At 38.8% G+C, this 15832-nt stretch overlaps 1 protein-coding gene across 1 annotated transcript in view; it reads left to right on the top strand.

Annotated features, from left to right (window-relative positions):
* Nucleotides 1-15832, top strand: part of pwp2h (PWP2 small subunit processome component) — a 104728-nt gene that overhangs the window by 79362 nt on the left and 9534 nt on the right. Inside the window, exons 17-19 of the mRNA XM_034010878.3 lie at nt 4768-4833; nt 5157-5375; nt 14243-14393. Coding sequence (XP_033866769.3) covers nt 4768-4833; nt 5157-5375; nt 14243-14393 — 436 coding nt within the window. The remainder of the gene's footprint in view (nt 1-4767; nt 4834-5156; nt 5376-14242; nt 14394-15832) is intronic.

Below are 15832 nucleotides of genomic sequence, written 5' to 3'. Positions count from 1 at the left end.
CGGACGAAATTGAAATGGTGGAAATGACAAATGACTGCTTCCTAACACAATTTGTCAAGGCAGCGACTAGAGGGGAGGCAGGCCTTGATTTAGTCTTTTCAAATAATGAAAACAGAATAAAAAACAGAGGTCAGAAAGCCATTGGCAAACTCAGACCACAACATGGTCTCATTTGAAGTATTTTTTAAAACCCCAAAAGTAATTTAAAGCTAAGGTTTACAATTTTAGAAAAGCAAACTATGAAGGTATGAAACGGAGACTAACAGAAGTAGATTGGAGTAAAATAGAGAAAACATCCACAGAAAAAGGATGGCTGTTTTTTACAAATCTAAATCTAAAACAAAATGGCCAAAATGGTTTAATAGATCAATTAAAAAAAATATTCAGCGAAAAAAGGCACTTTACAGAGCGTTTAAAAGGGACCAAAAACAAAGTACACAGAAAGAGTACTTGGAACTGCAAACACAAGTCAAAAAGGAAGTTAGAAAGGCCAAGAGAGAGATAGAAATCAATATTGCTAAGAGGGCTAAAACTAATTCTAAAATGTTTTTCCAATATTATAACAGCAAGAGAACATTCAAAGAGGAGGTTAAATGTCTAAGAGACACAAATGGCAAAATCATAAAAAAAATAGCAAATATATTAAATGATTACTTTTCACAGGTTTTTACAAAGGAGGACACGGACAACATGCCCCACATGTCGACCTGTTCCTATCCAGTTTTAAATAACTTTAGCATAATAGAGGCAGAAGTGTTAAAGGGACTAGGAGCTCTTAAAATAAACAAATCCCCTGGGCCGGATGAGATCCTCCCAATAGTACTCAAAGAAACAAAAGAAGTTATTTACAAACCGCTAACCAAGATCATGCAACAGGGCTCCCGAGTGGCGCATCCAGTAAAGGCGCTCCTCGCAGGATGTGCCCTATAGCCTGGAGATCGCTGGTTTGAATCCAGGCTATGTCACAGCTGACCGTGACCGAGAGTTCCTAGGGGGCGGCGCACAATTGGCTGAGCGCTGCCCGGGTAGGGAGGGCTTAGGTCGGCAGGGGAATCCACGGCTCACCGCGCATCAGCGACCCCTGTGGCCGATAGGGCGCCTGTGGCTCTGCAGCGGAGCGGGCAGATCTGTGTTGTCCTCCGGCACTATAGGTCTGGTAGCATTGCTGTGGATCTGCAGTGCGAAAAATGACGGCTTGGAAGGAGCACGTTTCGGAGGACGCGTGTTCCAGCCTCCGTTTCCTGAGTCGGCGGGGGGGTTGCGAGCGGTGAGCCGGGGATACAGATAATATTTGGGCATGCTAAATTGGGGTGAAAACCGGGGTAAAAATAATTGGCGACGACTAAATTTATAAAAAAAAAAAAAAAAAAAAAAAAAAGATCATGCAACAGTCTCTTGACACAGGGGTTGTACCGACAGACTGGAAAATAGCAAATGTAATACCGATCCACAAAAAGGGAGACCAAACCAAACCAGGTAACTACAGACCAATAAGCCTGACTTCTATTATATGTAAACTTATGGAAACTATAATGAGATCCAAAATGGAAAATTACCTATATGGTAACAATATCCTGGGAGACAGCCAGCATGGTTTTAGGAAAGGGAGATCGTGTCTAACTAACCTACTTGACTTTTTGGAGGATGCAACATTGAAAATGGATAATTTGCAAAGCATACAACATGGTTTATTTAGATTTCCAGAAAGCTTTTGACAAATTCCCGCATGAAAGATGACTTCTCAAACTGAACGCAGTAGGGATTCAAGGAAATGCATGCACATGGATTAGGGATTGGTTAACAGGTAGAAAACAGAAAGTACTGATTAGAGGAGAAACCTCAAAATGGAGTGAGGTAACCAGTGGTGTACCACAGGGATCAGTATTAGGTCCTCTGCTATTCCTAATCTACATTAATGATTTAGATTCTGGTATAGTAAGCAAACTCGTTAAATTTGCAGACGACACAAAAATAGGATCAGTGGCAAACACTGTTGAAGCAGCAAAGGTCATTCAAAATGATCTAGACAGCATTCAGAACTGGGCAGACACATGGCAAATGAAATTTAATAGAGAAAAGTGTAAAGTATTGCATGCAGGCAATAAAAATGTGCATTATAAATATCATATGGGAGATAGTGAAATTGAAGAAGGGAACTATGAAAAAGACCTAGGAGTTTATGTTGACTCAGAAATGTCTTCATCTAGACAATGTGGGGAAGCTATAAAAAAGGCCAACAAGATGCTCGGATATATTGTGAGAAGTGTTGAATTTAAATCAAGGGAAGTAATGTTAAAACTTTATAATGCATTAGTAAGACCTCACCTAGAATATTATGTTCAGTTCTGGTCACCTCATTACAAAAATGATATTGCTGCTCTAGAAAGAGTGCAAAGAGCAACCAGAATTATGTCGTATGCAGACAGGCTAAAAGAATTGAATCTATTCAGTCTTGAACAAAGAAGACTACGCAGCGATCTGATTCAAACATTCAAAATCCTAAAAGGTATAGACAATGTCGACCCAGGCGACTTTTTTGACTTGAAAAAAGAAACAAGGACCAGGGTCACAAATGGAGATTCGATAAAGGAGCATTCAGAACAGAGAATTGGAGGCACTTTTTTACACAGAGAACCAACTCCCCAGTAATGTTGTTGAAGCTGACACCCTGTGATCCTTCAAGAAGCTGCTTGATGAGATTCTGGGATCAATAAGCTACTAACAACCAAACGAGCAAGATGGGTTGAATGGCCTCCTCTCTATTGTAAACTTTCTTATGTTTTTTCTTATGTTCATATTTTTCACATACCTCTTCATAGTCGTCCATACTGATAAATCATCTCCTGATCACTCGTTTTATCACCAAACTCCTCAATAATGCGATCCAAGTTATTATTTTATTACTCTAACATCTCAAAAAGCTCTGCAAATGTCTGTGATATTCCTTGAGTGCTGGATGCAGAAGCAGCTATCTTGTTTGTTTACAGCCGTATTATCTCTGTGGTGCCGGGGCTATGTGTATTGCGGATCCGTCCCTCGGTCATTGAATGGTTTTCTCAGCTTTTTCCAGAGAAAAAACGACTAGAGACCTGTGTTTTACGTCTTTTTGATGATGTCGGACAGGGTACAACATCGGACTGGAAAGGGAAAATTGTAATGTCGGACCTGGTCCGATATAGGACCACAAAGGGTTAATGTCTGTTTATATATGTTTGATATTACAATTGTGTTATTATATTATTCAGTGTTTTGGAAGACTTCGATATCTATCGAAATACATGCACGATATCGATGTACAATTTTCATATTGTTGACCACCCCTACTTTTTAAATTTTTTAAATTTGACAGAAGTTCAGTACAGTGTATTATGCAGTTAGACACAATGTAGCAGTGGCGTGCCATCAGGACCTTCAAGTTGTTCACTGCTGACCAGACAGTGCCAAGTAAACCAAGTGACATTACGGTGCCTCACTCACTTGCATACAGTGTGCTTGCTTATACTATGAAACATACTACTTTAATTATTATTTGTTCATTTGTCAGACGCCTTTATCCAAGATGACTTGCAGTGTTTACTAGAGGTTTTTTAAGAGTGTAGGGGTTTCCTGAAGGGGATGTGATCAGCCAATAAGATTTCTGCATTTCCCCCGCATAAGTCAAAACAACGACCAGACGCTAGAAAAAAAAAAAACAGTTGAGGATATTCTCCGTTTCAGTTGAAGGGCTTGAGTGAGTTTAACCAATAGGCGAGTCGAAGAATGTCCTTTTTTGTAGACAGGTGACCAATCAGGAGTGAGCAGAGGCGGGCCATAAATCTTCCTGGGTATTCTGTGCCTCACTTGAAGGCCCTGCTTTAGCAACCAATGATAGTCAAAGCTCTGACAGCTGACCAGTCATTTGTGAGCAACCCCAAAACATGAATATTCCTTGGTTAGCACTGCAGTTAGGAGGATAGCTGGATTTTGCACAATATTGCTTATAAATATACATTGATAAATATAAATACCTTTATAACATCTAATTATTTTGAGTTTTATTTTACACTAAAATAATAAAAATGTGAGAAAACGGAGACATCATAGTCGATTTGGTTACGAATCCTTTTTCAAGGAGAACTTTCTCTGAAAAATTGGAGATTGTTAAAGGGAGATATACACCACAGATCCCCCGAGCTGACACAGGAAGGGAAAGGATATACTTGGCACTTTCAGAATTCAAATTATGAAAGGTATCTGTGGCTTACAGGTAGCTGCCACTTAAAAAAAAGAATGGGGGGGGGGGGGGGTTGGGGTTGGCCACTGCAATGTAGAAATAATAAAATAATGTATTAGGCATTAAACTTTTATTTATTATTTTCCTGGTACCATCATTGTCGCCGCAGTCGGTTGTAAGTGGCAAAATATCAGACAAACTGCCAACACTTTCATTGTACAAAAAAAAAAATCAGTTTTCATTTGTTTGGTTTTAACTTTTGTCTGTAATTATTTGGTTTGGAATTTTATGTCAATTTTGGTTTTGGATTGGGAAAATCATAACCTCTGCATCCCTATAACAAATGTTTAAGCTGGAGAAATCCCAAGATTGATCACATACACTCAACCCTTTCACAGATGAAATTCCTGTCAGGCTTTTATCTTTGGTCTAGCCTCCATTGGTAGGACTTCTTCCAAAAGCAGGAATACAAGATAGTCTAGAAAGCAAACAATTGTGAAATTCAGAAAAAAGAAAAAGCATAACAATATATTTTCTGACTATTTTTTCTTTAGGTGACATGAGTTCTCGTCATTTCAAGCCAGAAATTCGTGTTACTTGCCTTCGATTCTCCCCCACTGGTAAGTTCAAAAATCAGAACCTGCGTGGAGTCTTGAATTTAAAACTTTTTGTTTCTATATATGTTTAAAAAAGTAGTGTGTTCTGCTTAATTTGTATACTATATTAAAATGTTATAACATGTCATGTAGCAAGGACTGTATAAAGTTTGAGTCATTGCTTAAAGTATGCACTATGTGTAGAAGTTTTTAAAGACTGGCCATGAATACTCTACAGCAGTCCACTTTAAGTGGTAAAAATCTAAATTGTTGCGTTTTTCCCTTGTAATAGTTCTATTTAATTTATATGGAGAACCCCTGGTTTTTAATTGTCCTGTTGTGCACAGGCCGGAGCTGGGCTGCCACATCCACAGAAGGCCTGCTAATTCACTCCCTGGATAGCAGGTTGGTGTTCGACCCCTTCAACCTGGACCTCAATGTCACCCCCAGTAGTGTGCGCAGGCAGATGCGGCAGCATGAGCACACAGACGCCATCGTGCAGGCATTCCGCCTTAATGAGAAGAAGCTCATTCAGGAGGTGCTGGAGAATGTGCCGTATGCTGAAAGTAAGTGCTTAATTTCTAATTTTTACACAACACATAATAATAATAATAATAAATCCATTAGTGGATTTATAATAAACAAAAATTGTCTCTCCATGGCAGACTTTCACATTGAGATCACAGACAATTTGTTCCTTTGAAAAAAATACTGTTAACCATCCAGTAACAAAACTTGTAATAAATCGGCTTGTTTTCTGTGTATTTGTCATCCACCATCTTAATGCAATTTATTTTCTTAAACAAATGTAATTGAATAGTATAAAAAGAAATGACACATGTTGCTGTTAAGTCTATTAATACAAATAATATTACATATTTTAATGTAACTATAAATAAAAACTAACAACATTTATGGTTAATATAGCCCATTCAGCATGATAACTGACACGTTTTAAGAAATCAAGTTTTTGTACCATTGATACATGAATGAAAGTTTTTTCCGTCTAACGGAATTCCATCAAAATGTCCATTCCTATGATTCGTGTAGAAATGCCCAACAAATCGGGGTGGGATTGGAGGGGGGATATATTTTTATCATGGAAAACTGTAAAATGTTTTCACACATACTTTTGTGACCTTTTAGAGACCATAAGGGCGCAAGGGAGGCAAACTATATATATTTTGCTCCTCCTACTTTTTTTACTCTGTGTATACACACAATTATTTTATGATTCATTATGGTTTTGCCTTTAAACGGTTTGAAATGTAATAAAAAAACGAGTCATTCAGAAGACGCCAGAAGAAGTCCGACATTAATAAAAAAAAACACAGTAGAACACACCCTCATGAACGTTGGCTTGACCCGTAGTCCGCACTACACAACAGCTAACGTTAGCAGCGGTATGACTGCAACAGAAGATTTCTTAAAATGTATCAGTACATAAGAAAATAAGAAAATTTACAAAAGTAACATAGTTTCCATCAAACTTTTTTATGCACTAAAATTCATGCGTATAAAAAAAAACGTGACAGCTGTGATGGAAACAGGTGAAATTCGGTTACTTCATGCAAGCAAACAAAAAAAAAACCTTTCGATAGGGGTGGATAAAAATGTATCCTTAACAATAAATGGTGCGCACAAATGCAATGGAAATGCTTTCTGAACTCATTTTATGAGCTAGCGCATACTTTTTTCAGTATATGGTTGTATTTACGTGGGCAGTGCAGCACATCTCCAGACAGGGCACGTCATTAAAACTTAATGACACATATCATATGTCAATCAACTCTACAGCAATACTGAGACATAATTAAAAAAATAAAATACATGAACATAATTTAGATCTTTTATTTAACACAATTTAACAAAGAAACTACAAAATGAAATCGCAAAAGTCTACCTGAAGCCTTAATAGTAGTGCAGTGTGTCATGTTAGATTTTGAAATGTAACATTTTTCAATTTTTTTTTATAGTGTTTTGTTAAGTATATGGAAAACTGCAAAGCGGTATGCAATGCAATATGTTAACGTAACATTATTCAACAGGTTTCAGTCGACTTTGGTTTATTCTTTTTTCCATGGGTGGAATTGTCCCATATTATTTATTTATTTATTGTATTTATTATATTTATTCACAAAGCACTGTACAGTACATTAAAATATATTCTATACTGCACAGGGAGCCAGTGTAGGAGGCTAAAATAATATGGGGGTAATATGTTTTAGTCAGTATTAGCAGTGGTATTCTGAATGAGCTGTAAGCGAGACAGCACACCTTTTGGGATACCAAAGCGAAGTGCATTACAGTAATCAATTCTAGATGAAACAAATACATGCATTAGTCTCTCAGCATCAGATACAGCAATAGTTGTACTAAGTTTGGCTAGATTTCTTAAATGGTAAAAAGATACTTTTGTAACTTCCCTAATATAAGCCTCAAATGATAGATCAGGATCAAATATGACCCCAAAATTCTTCATTTGTACTTTAAGATTTAATGAGAGATTTACTACAGTCCACCTCATGTAATCCCGCATTTTTTTGTTGGTTTTGAGAGTCCACGAGCATAACCTCTGTTTTATCTGAATTCAGCATTAAATAATTCTGAGACATCAACACTTTATGTCTGCAAGACAAGCAGCAAGTAACTCCACAGCAGAAGTATTTCCTGGCTTTAGGGGCAGATATAGCTGGATATCATCTGCATAGCAATGGAAGTTCACACTGTGTGTGCAGATAATATAACAGTAGCATATATAATGATAATTACAAAGGACCTAGAATAGAGCCCTGTGGAACACTGCAGACAACTTCAGACCTTTTCAGATTTTGCCTCCACAATAGAGACAAACTGAAATCTATCAGAAAGGTAAGATCTGAGCCAAGATAGGACAAGGCCAGACAGGTCCCACTGTGTTTTCAGGGTGATTCAATAAGATGGAGTGGTCTACAATATCAAAGATAGCATTTAGATCAAAGAGAATTAAAACTGATGGAAAGCCCAAGTCAGAGCTTATCATTAGAACATTTACAACTCTAACAAGGGAGTTGGAAATATCTTGTTTATTTTTTATTTTTGTTTGTTTTAGTTATGTTTTCTGTTCCTGTTCATTGTTAAGTTGAACTATTTAGCAGAATTAAAAGAAAACCTATTTTTTTGCACATTACTTTTGGTTTTCTTGCTAAGGACACTCAATGCCCGGAACACATTACCCTCACATTTAGTGGATAAGAGTGGCCAGCAGGGGGGCGTTGTAACCAAAGACCAGTGCAGGTCAACCACAGGACGGCAAGCTTCATCACATACACTGAGATAAATTATTCAGTTTTATCGAAATTATTTAATGCTCGCCTTGCTTTCATACCCTTCGCGTTCAGGGCCAGTTACATTTAACTAGTATAATATACATAGTCACCTCCAAAATTATTGGCACCCTTGATAAAGATGAGCAAAAAAAACTGTATAAAATACATAATACCAGTACTGAGCTATATTGTAGTTTTCCAACATGTTGAATATATTTGACTATTAATGATTCAATGGAATCAACCAAAATTACACATTTCTCAAATTATGAATTTATTTCCAAAAAAAATTAAGTGTCACAATTATTGGCACCCTTGTTTTCAGTATTTTGTACACCCTCCTGGCAGAGGCAACCAGGTTTTTGGCTAAAATGTCCTGGTACTGGGTAGTTGATGATGCCGTTGACCTTAACAAGGGCCCCAGGACCAGTGGACGCAAAACAGCCCCATAACATCAAAGATCCACCACCATATTTTACAGTAGGTATGAGGTTCTTTTCTGCACACGCATCCTTCTTTCGACGCCAAACCCACCGCTGGTGTGCGTCGCCAAAGAGCTCTATTTTCGTCTCATCTGACCATAGCACCCAGTTCCAATCGAAGTGCCAATGCCGTTTAGCAAACTCCAGTCGCTTACGTTTGTTGGTTGCTCTCAATAAAGGCTTTTTTTTGGCAACCCTTCCAAATAGCCTATAGGCATGGAGGTGACGTCTAATTGTAGATTTGGAGACTTGGTGAAGGTATAAAAAAACTATAAAAAAGGCCAACAAGATGCTCGGATATATTGTGAGACGTGTTGAATTTAAATCAAGGGAAGTAATGTTAAAACTTTACAATGCATTAGTAAGACCTCACCTAGAATATTGTGTTCGGCTCTGGTCACCTCGTTACAAAAAGGATATTGCTGCTCTAGAAAGAGTGCAAAGAAGAGCAACCAGAATTATCCCGGACTTAAAAGGCATGTCGTATGCAGACAGGCTAAAAGAATTGAATCTATTCAGTCTTGAACAAAGAAGACTATGCGGAGATCTGATTAAAATATTCAAAATCCTAAAAGGTATAGACAATGTCGAACCAGGCGACTTTTTTGACCTGAAAAAAGAAACAAGGACCAGGGGTCACAAATGGAGATTAGATAAAGGGGCATTCAGAACAGAAAATAGGAGACTAAAATGAACGTGAAGTAGAATGTTAATGCAGATTTAATTTTGTTTGATTTTATTTATAAGAATCTTTACGGGTGCCAATAATTCTGACACCTATCTTTTTGAGAAAAGTTCCGTCTTGTTTGGCATCAGTTTCCCAGATAAAACAGCAGCTTTATTTGTTGTGAATTCAACATTTCGTTTACATCATATCCAGTCTCGCTGTAAGATGTCCCGATGGATACCCAGATATGCGATCGAATTGCCTAACTTTTTGATTTGGGATCCGATGTGTTCAGGTCAAAAATGCCATTCACAATCTTTCCAGGACTCGTTGGTATCACTCAATAAGATTGGCCCGGACTTGGGAGAGGCTACACAAGCGTCAAAGCTCTGAGAAGGACTGTTATTATTTTGTATTATGAATATTCTTTTAATAGTGTTTATTATTAGGATTAGGCATGGGAATTTCGAATAGTTTCCTATCTGAATACACAGGGTGCATTTTTGTGTATTTGATAATCCCTTACGCTCCCAAGAATAAAAGGCAAATGCATGTGTACAAGCAGACAGCATAACATTGTAAGCCGGTAAAGTTTAGCCAGGTTCACAAAGTGTACAAACAATGTCCCAAGACAAGATTTCTTCGTTCAATACCCTATTTCCTTAGGCACAAGTTTTTCCTTTTGTTTACTGAAATTAAAATACAGAACTCAATGAGCAGCAACGTCACAGCGCATATCTCTTCCAATTAAAGCAACAGTAGCATAATATTGCGCAAATCACCAAATAATAATTTTCGCTGTAGTGTATTCAGAATAAAACAACACCTATCATTTAGCAACCTAAATATTCTACATGTGTTTAATTCTAACAAAGAATATTTATAAAATAATCTTAAGTGTAAATATTGTAACCTGGCCAAACAATAGAAAATACATTCCAACATTATAATAGTTTAACATTACTAATACAACTAGCCATCAAGTACTGACATCGATGAAGTCAAGTTACTTTGTTTATTCAATAACCTGTAAATAATTCAAAACAAAGATACCTGGATGTGCTTTTAATGGTCAGTGCAAATGTTGATGTTACTCCATCCCAAATAGGAAATAGAGGGGGGTACGGTTAAGAGAAGCAAGTCTAAACACCAGAACTATATTGAAAGGTGCTCAAGAGATAGGCAGGAGCCCAGAATTCATCTCGACGGATTGGGAAGTCCCTGGCAATATTGTGAAATTGCAAGGAGATGAACCTTCTTTATTTTCGATTTATGACTTGCTTTGGGGCATACAGTGTCATGGGCTGGATATTTGGCAAGAACTAAGTCATTTGCAAAAATAGCTGGCAGGTTTTATTGGCCAGGCATGTATACAGAGGTATACAGTCTCCATGTTGCTTGGGTCAAAAAGCCGATCTCTTTCCTAGAGATCCTTTATATAATCCTTTTTTGGCGCCAGTTATTGTCCCTCCTCCATAAAGCCCCTCCTTCCTGGAGTATCGATGTCCAGATTTCTCCTGCGTATGCTTGGGTAAGGACTAGTATAGTATTGGTGTTTTACGTATTTACATTTTTTTGTTTGTTTTTTTCTTCTAGCAGTTGCTAGTTTTTCTCTCTGGGTCTATTGGTCTTTCTGACACACATGCCTTCTGTGTGTTCACTGTGTGGTTGTCTCTCATCATCTTGTGGTAGAGAGGTTTGTCTAATGTGTGTTGATATATCAGACGCACCAACACATAGGAGAAAGACTCCTTCACCCCCAGCTTTGCGTGCTGATAAGTCTTGCGCTTTATCTTTAGCTAAAACATCAAATAAAAGACTAAGTAGTTGCACAGAACGCCGGAGCTCTGCCTTGTCTCCCCTAAGGAAGAGAACGAGTAAATCCACCCATTCCCGCGGCAGCAGGGAGAAAGATACACTAGCTAAAACAGCAGCGGGCATTACCGAGATTCCAACCGAGGATACCCAGCCTATGACTCCACAGGAATTAATGCCCCCGGTAACTAAGGATATTTTTTTTCAATGGCTGCAGGAGTTTGAAAACTCAAGGCAACCTGTACATCTACAACCATTATCCAAGGTGGCTGATACGGGGACCGCAGCAGCTTGACGTACACAAGAGCAATACTACTATGCTGACACCCAGCACGGGAGATGATGATGTCATGGACTCCGCCCCAGACGATGACGATTCAGTAGCTGGAGAAAGTACTTCACTGGTATATACTATTGCAGTGGCGGTTTTTAAGAAGGATGTCTTCCTCGCTCAATGCTAATACCCAGACTTTTATTAAGGAGGACAATTTCCTGAGCATCTTAGATGCAAGGGATAAACAAGCCTTTGAAGGTTTTCCCTTCCATGAGGCAGTCTGGAGGCCCATTGAGGCTCTGGAAAAAACCTGTATGTGCTGCATCATATCTGCATAGAGTAGATACATTCTACAGAGTACCTTCTGGTCACAAAGAGCATCTCTTTAAGCAACCTAAAATACATACTATCATGACTACACCAGCCACTAGTGCATCCTCCAAATCCTCTACACCAGTTCATACAGACAGGGAAAACTGATACCTTCTGAAGGACTATACTGCCTCCACTTGCAAACATGCACATCAATAACTATCAAATTCATGCTGCCAAATATCAACATAAACTATGGAGTCAGATGTCTGCTGCCCTACAGACCCCTACTCCAGAGAACATCAAACTGCCTATGCAGCTTGCGGAAAAGGGGAAAAATACTGCAAAGATCCAGCTGCAGGCGGCATGTGATGGCATTGACAACAATGCTAGGGCTGTAGCAAGTGTTGTATCTGCAAAACTGGTTCTGCAGATGAAGACATCTTCCTTAACTCCCAACACAGTAAAAAATTATGGAGTTACCATTTCAAGGGGACTTTCTATTTGGCACTGATCTTAAAGAGTCTATGACACAGATGAATGAGGCAAAGCAGGCCATCAGATCCTCCACAACAACAGGCAGAGGTATACCGAAATCCAGGCTTTGGTTGACGCGGCGATCCACAAAACCTCAGGTGAGGTTACTACTGGGATTAGCCAGTTATTACCACCGCTTTATCCCCGAATCTGCCACAGTGGTTAACCCTTTAGTCAACCTCACCAAAAAGAGTGCTCCAAATTCAATTAAGTGGTCAGCTGAGTGTCAGGGGGCTTTTGATACTATTAAGCGTAAACTGTGCCAGGCCCCCACGCTTATTGCACCTGATTTCACCAAGAGATTCATCCTCCACACCCATGCGTCGGACGTGGGTTTGGGTGCTGTCTTGTCCCAAAAGGTAGACGGAGTAGAACATCTGATACTGTAAAAAGATGCTACCTCGGGAGCACAACTACTCCGTAGTCGAAAAGGAGTGGTTGGCTATTAAATGGGCTGCTCACTCCTTACGATATTATTTGTTTATTTAGCAGACGCCTTTATCCAAGGTGACTTACAGAGACTAGGGTGTGTGAACTATGCATCAGCTGCAGAGTCACTTACAACTACATTTCACCCGAAAGACGGAGCACAAGGAGGTTAAGTGACTTGCTCAGGGGCACACGAGTCAGTGGCTGAGGTGGGATTTGAACCGGGGACCTCCGGGTTTCAAGCCCTTTTCTTTAAACTCTGGACCACACAGCCTCTGCTGGGACAATCATTTGATCTTGTCGCAGACCACACCCCACTCTAGTGGTTAAGCACAATGAAGAACAGCAATGCCCGGATAACTCGGTGGTATCTGGCGTTGCAACCCTTCATGTACCACATGGTACACTGTGCAGAGAAAGACCATCAAAATGCAGATTATTTTTCCCGGGAGGGGAGAGTAATGGGAAAAATAGATTCAGCCTGCACCTGTATCTACTTAACCACCTGTTCACACTCGCATATAACGATTTCACAAACTCCCTTCAAGATCTGGCTTCAGCCTCCATTGCAGCTGCTCCCCTTACTTCCTAGTGTCATTTGAAACTCCGCCCATCACAGCTTGTGGTCAGTCCTCTAGTTTCTACTGAGATGCCACTTTCGATGTAGAAATTCACAATAAATGAACATGTGTAATTTATTTTTAATAAGTGAACAATTAATTAAATTAAATTTGGGACTATATTACACTGTGGATGTATACACAATAAAAGTTTTTTTTTTTTCTTAATTTAAATGTATTTTAATTATTTTTCTTCCAACAAATGACAGGTAGCCGTGTTATAAGCGGTATAAACCACTTCGGGTCGTGCAGTTCCAATGATATATACCACTTCTGGGGCTTATCACCACCCCAGGCGTGGTATATATCATGGGAACCGCACGGCCCGTCTTGGTTTATACCTTACATATATACACATACAGCGAGCGAATAGAAAAAATGGATGAAGATGAATCAAACTTTTTTTGGTTTTGTTTTTTGTTCGGATCAAGAATGTATGTGAACCATTTTTTATTTGTAACTTGTGATGTCATTACATACAGCTGTTTGTTCACTAGAATCCAGTTTGAGGAAACCTTTTTTGTATGATAAGATTTGCATATATTTGTGTGAAATTTTGCAAGTTTGCTAGAAATGTGTTCTTGTTGATGGAAACATAACTACAGTCATCTTACTTTACAGGCTTCAAAAACTATTGTTTGTTAACTAGCCTCATGTGTGATTTCTCAGGTTGATCCATCTGGTAAAAATACAAGTTGTAGTCAAGTAATCTTCTGAATTTCTTTTTCTACAGTCAAGTTCAAATTTGCTTCTGAAAGTTGTCCCAAATGGCTCAGAATGCATCTGGGAGCATGAACAACCCCAGAGTTTCAGGGGTGGGCCTAGGTTGCCCCCAGACCCACAGCCAAAAGATTGTTTTTGCCTCAGTTTGTCACCCATGTTGATAGGTATATTAGTTATTTAGGAATATTTTGCATATAGTTATTTATTATAAATTAAAGATTTGTTAACACAAACCTTTATCGCTTTGGTGTTTCTCTGTGGTCCAGTTGAAGTTGTGTGCACCTTGCTGCCTGACCTTTATGTGGAGAAGCTGCTGAACTTCATCGCCACAACCCTGGAGTCGTCCCGCCACCTGCAGTTCTACCTTACATGGACTCTGAGGCTCCTCAAGCTGCATGGACAAAAACTGAAAGCAAGGTGGGTATTACTATGCCAGACAATACCTGTAGAATTATTTCTGGTTATATGTGAATCAAGGATTAATCTTTTGTTCTTCCCCCATCCTTAATAAGTCAAAAAAATTACAGTACAAATTGCAGAGCTTTTTAGTGCTTTTTGGTCAACTTAGTATTTTCTTTCCATTTGCAATTCCCAGAATGTCTGCTCCTGAGTAACCCCCCTCCTACGGTCCCTTTCCGCGTAGATAACCGCCATACATTCAGTAAATTGGGGCGGGACTTGTGCGGCGTGAATTGAGCAGTTGGAAAAATACATATTTTAAATACATAAATTATATATTGTTAAAGCTACAACAATGGATATTAGAAAATGGATAAATCAAAGCGTGTACGATACTATTTGGAAATGTGTATCTGAGACTCGCAGCAAGGAAGTTAATAGCGGGATTCCTGATGAACAGCCAGCGACCCACGCAAACAGCTTCCGGGACGCTGCAGCAACAACTCTCCCGGATGATTCTGCAGCAAGTAGAAGGAAGTAGTAATGAAGTTTAATGCAAAAGGAAAGCACTGGTTTCGGCTTTACTGAGGATATGTACTTCACAACATTGCCAAGTTATATTTTGCATTTAATTAGTGTGCCTTGCCTTTCTATTTTGTTGATCTGTTGATGTTGTTTGCTGCACTTTTATATGTATATACAATGTTTGTGTTACACACCACGTGTGTGTGTATATGTATGTATGTATGTATGTGTGTGTGTATATATATATATAATATATACACACACACACACATACACAGTATATACATATATATAGATGAAGGCTAATACCACAGTAGTGACGTCAAAATGTCGTAATTCCTCCAGAGGAAAATATACTTGAACTTTGACCCATTCGACATTAATGACATCAGCAATGACCAATCACATGACAAATGCTCCACCAAGACTGCCCAGAAGGACATTACCTGGGTGTGTTTATTGGTATGCAGAATATTGTGCCGTTAGCTGTTTTAGGAACTCATATGACAATAACGAGACAAAGAAGCAGAGTTTGTTCTTCATTCTCCATAGCACTGTTCTAGAAAAAAAAAAGAAATTCTGAGTGAGATGCATATTCAAATGCAGTTGGTAAACCAATGGTCTTGGATAGATATGTGGCAATGCCATATTGCATAGTGGAAAGTGTGCCACTTTTGCATTGGAAGTAACAGTAGTAATTATGCAACACCTATATCACATCTATAGACAATAGTGCAAAGAGTGACAGTGAGGGCAATTAAAATGTACTTGTTTTGTGTATAATTGTGTACGCCAAGAAGCATGTTAGCTACAGTCCAGCACTGTTGCTGGTGATGGCTTAAATAAAGTTTGCATCCATTCGTTTTATTTTTACAACTTGTGCAACTCCCCAACTAGAGGGGAGGCTTGCCTTGATTTAGTCTTTTCAAATA

The sequence above is a fragment of the Acipenser ruthenus genome, chromosome 8 (assembly GCF_902713425.1).
Source record: "Acipenser ruthenus chromosome 8, fAciRut3.2 maternal haplotype, whole genome shotgun sequence".
Taxonomy (NCBI): Eukaryota; Metazoa; Chordata; class Actinopteri; order Acipenseriformes; family Acipenseridae; genus Acipenser; species Acipenser ruthenus.
The sequence above is the reverse complement of the archived record's forward strand: the minus strand, read 5'-3'. Positions and strand labels throughout refer to the sequence as shown.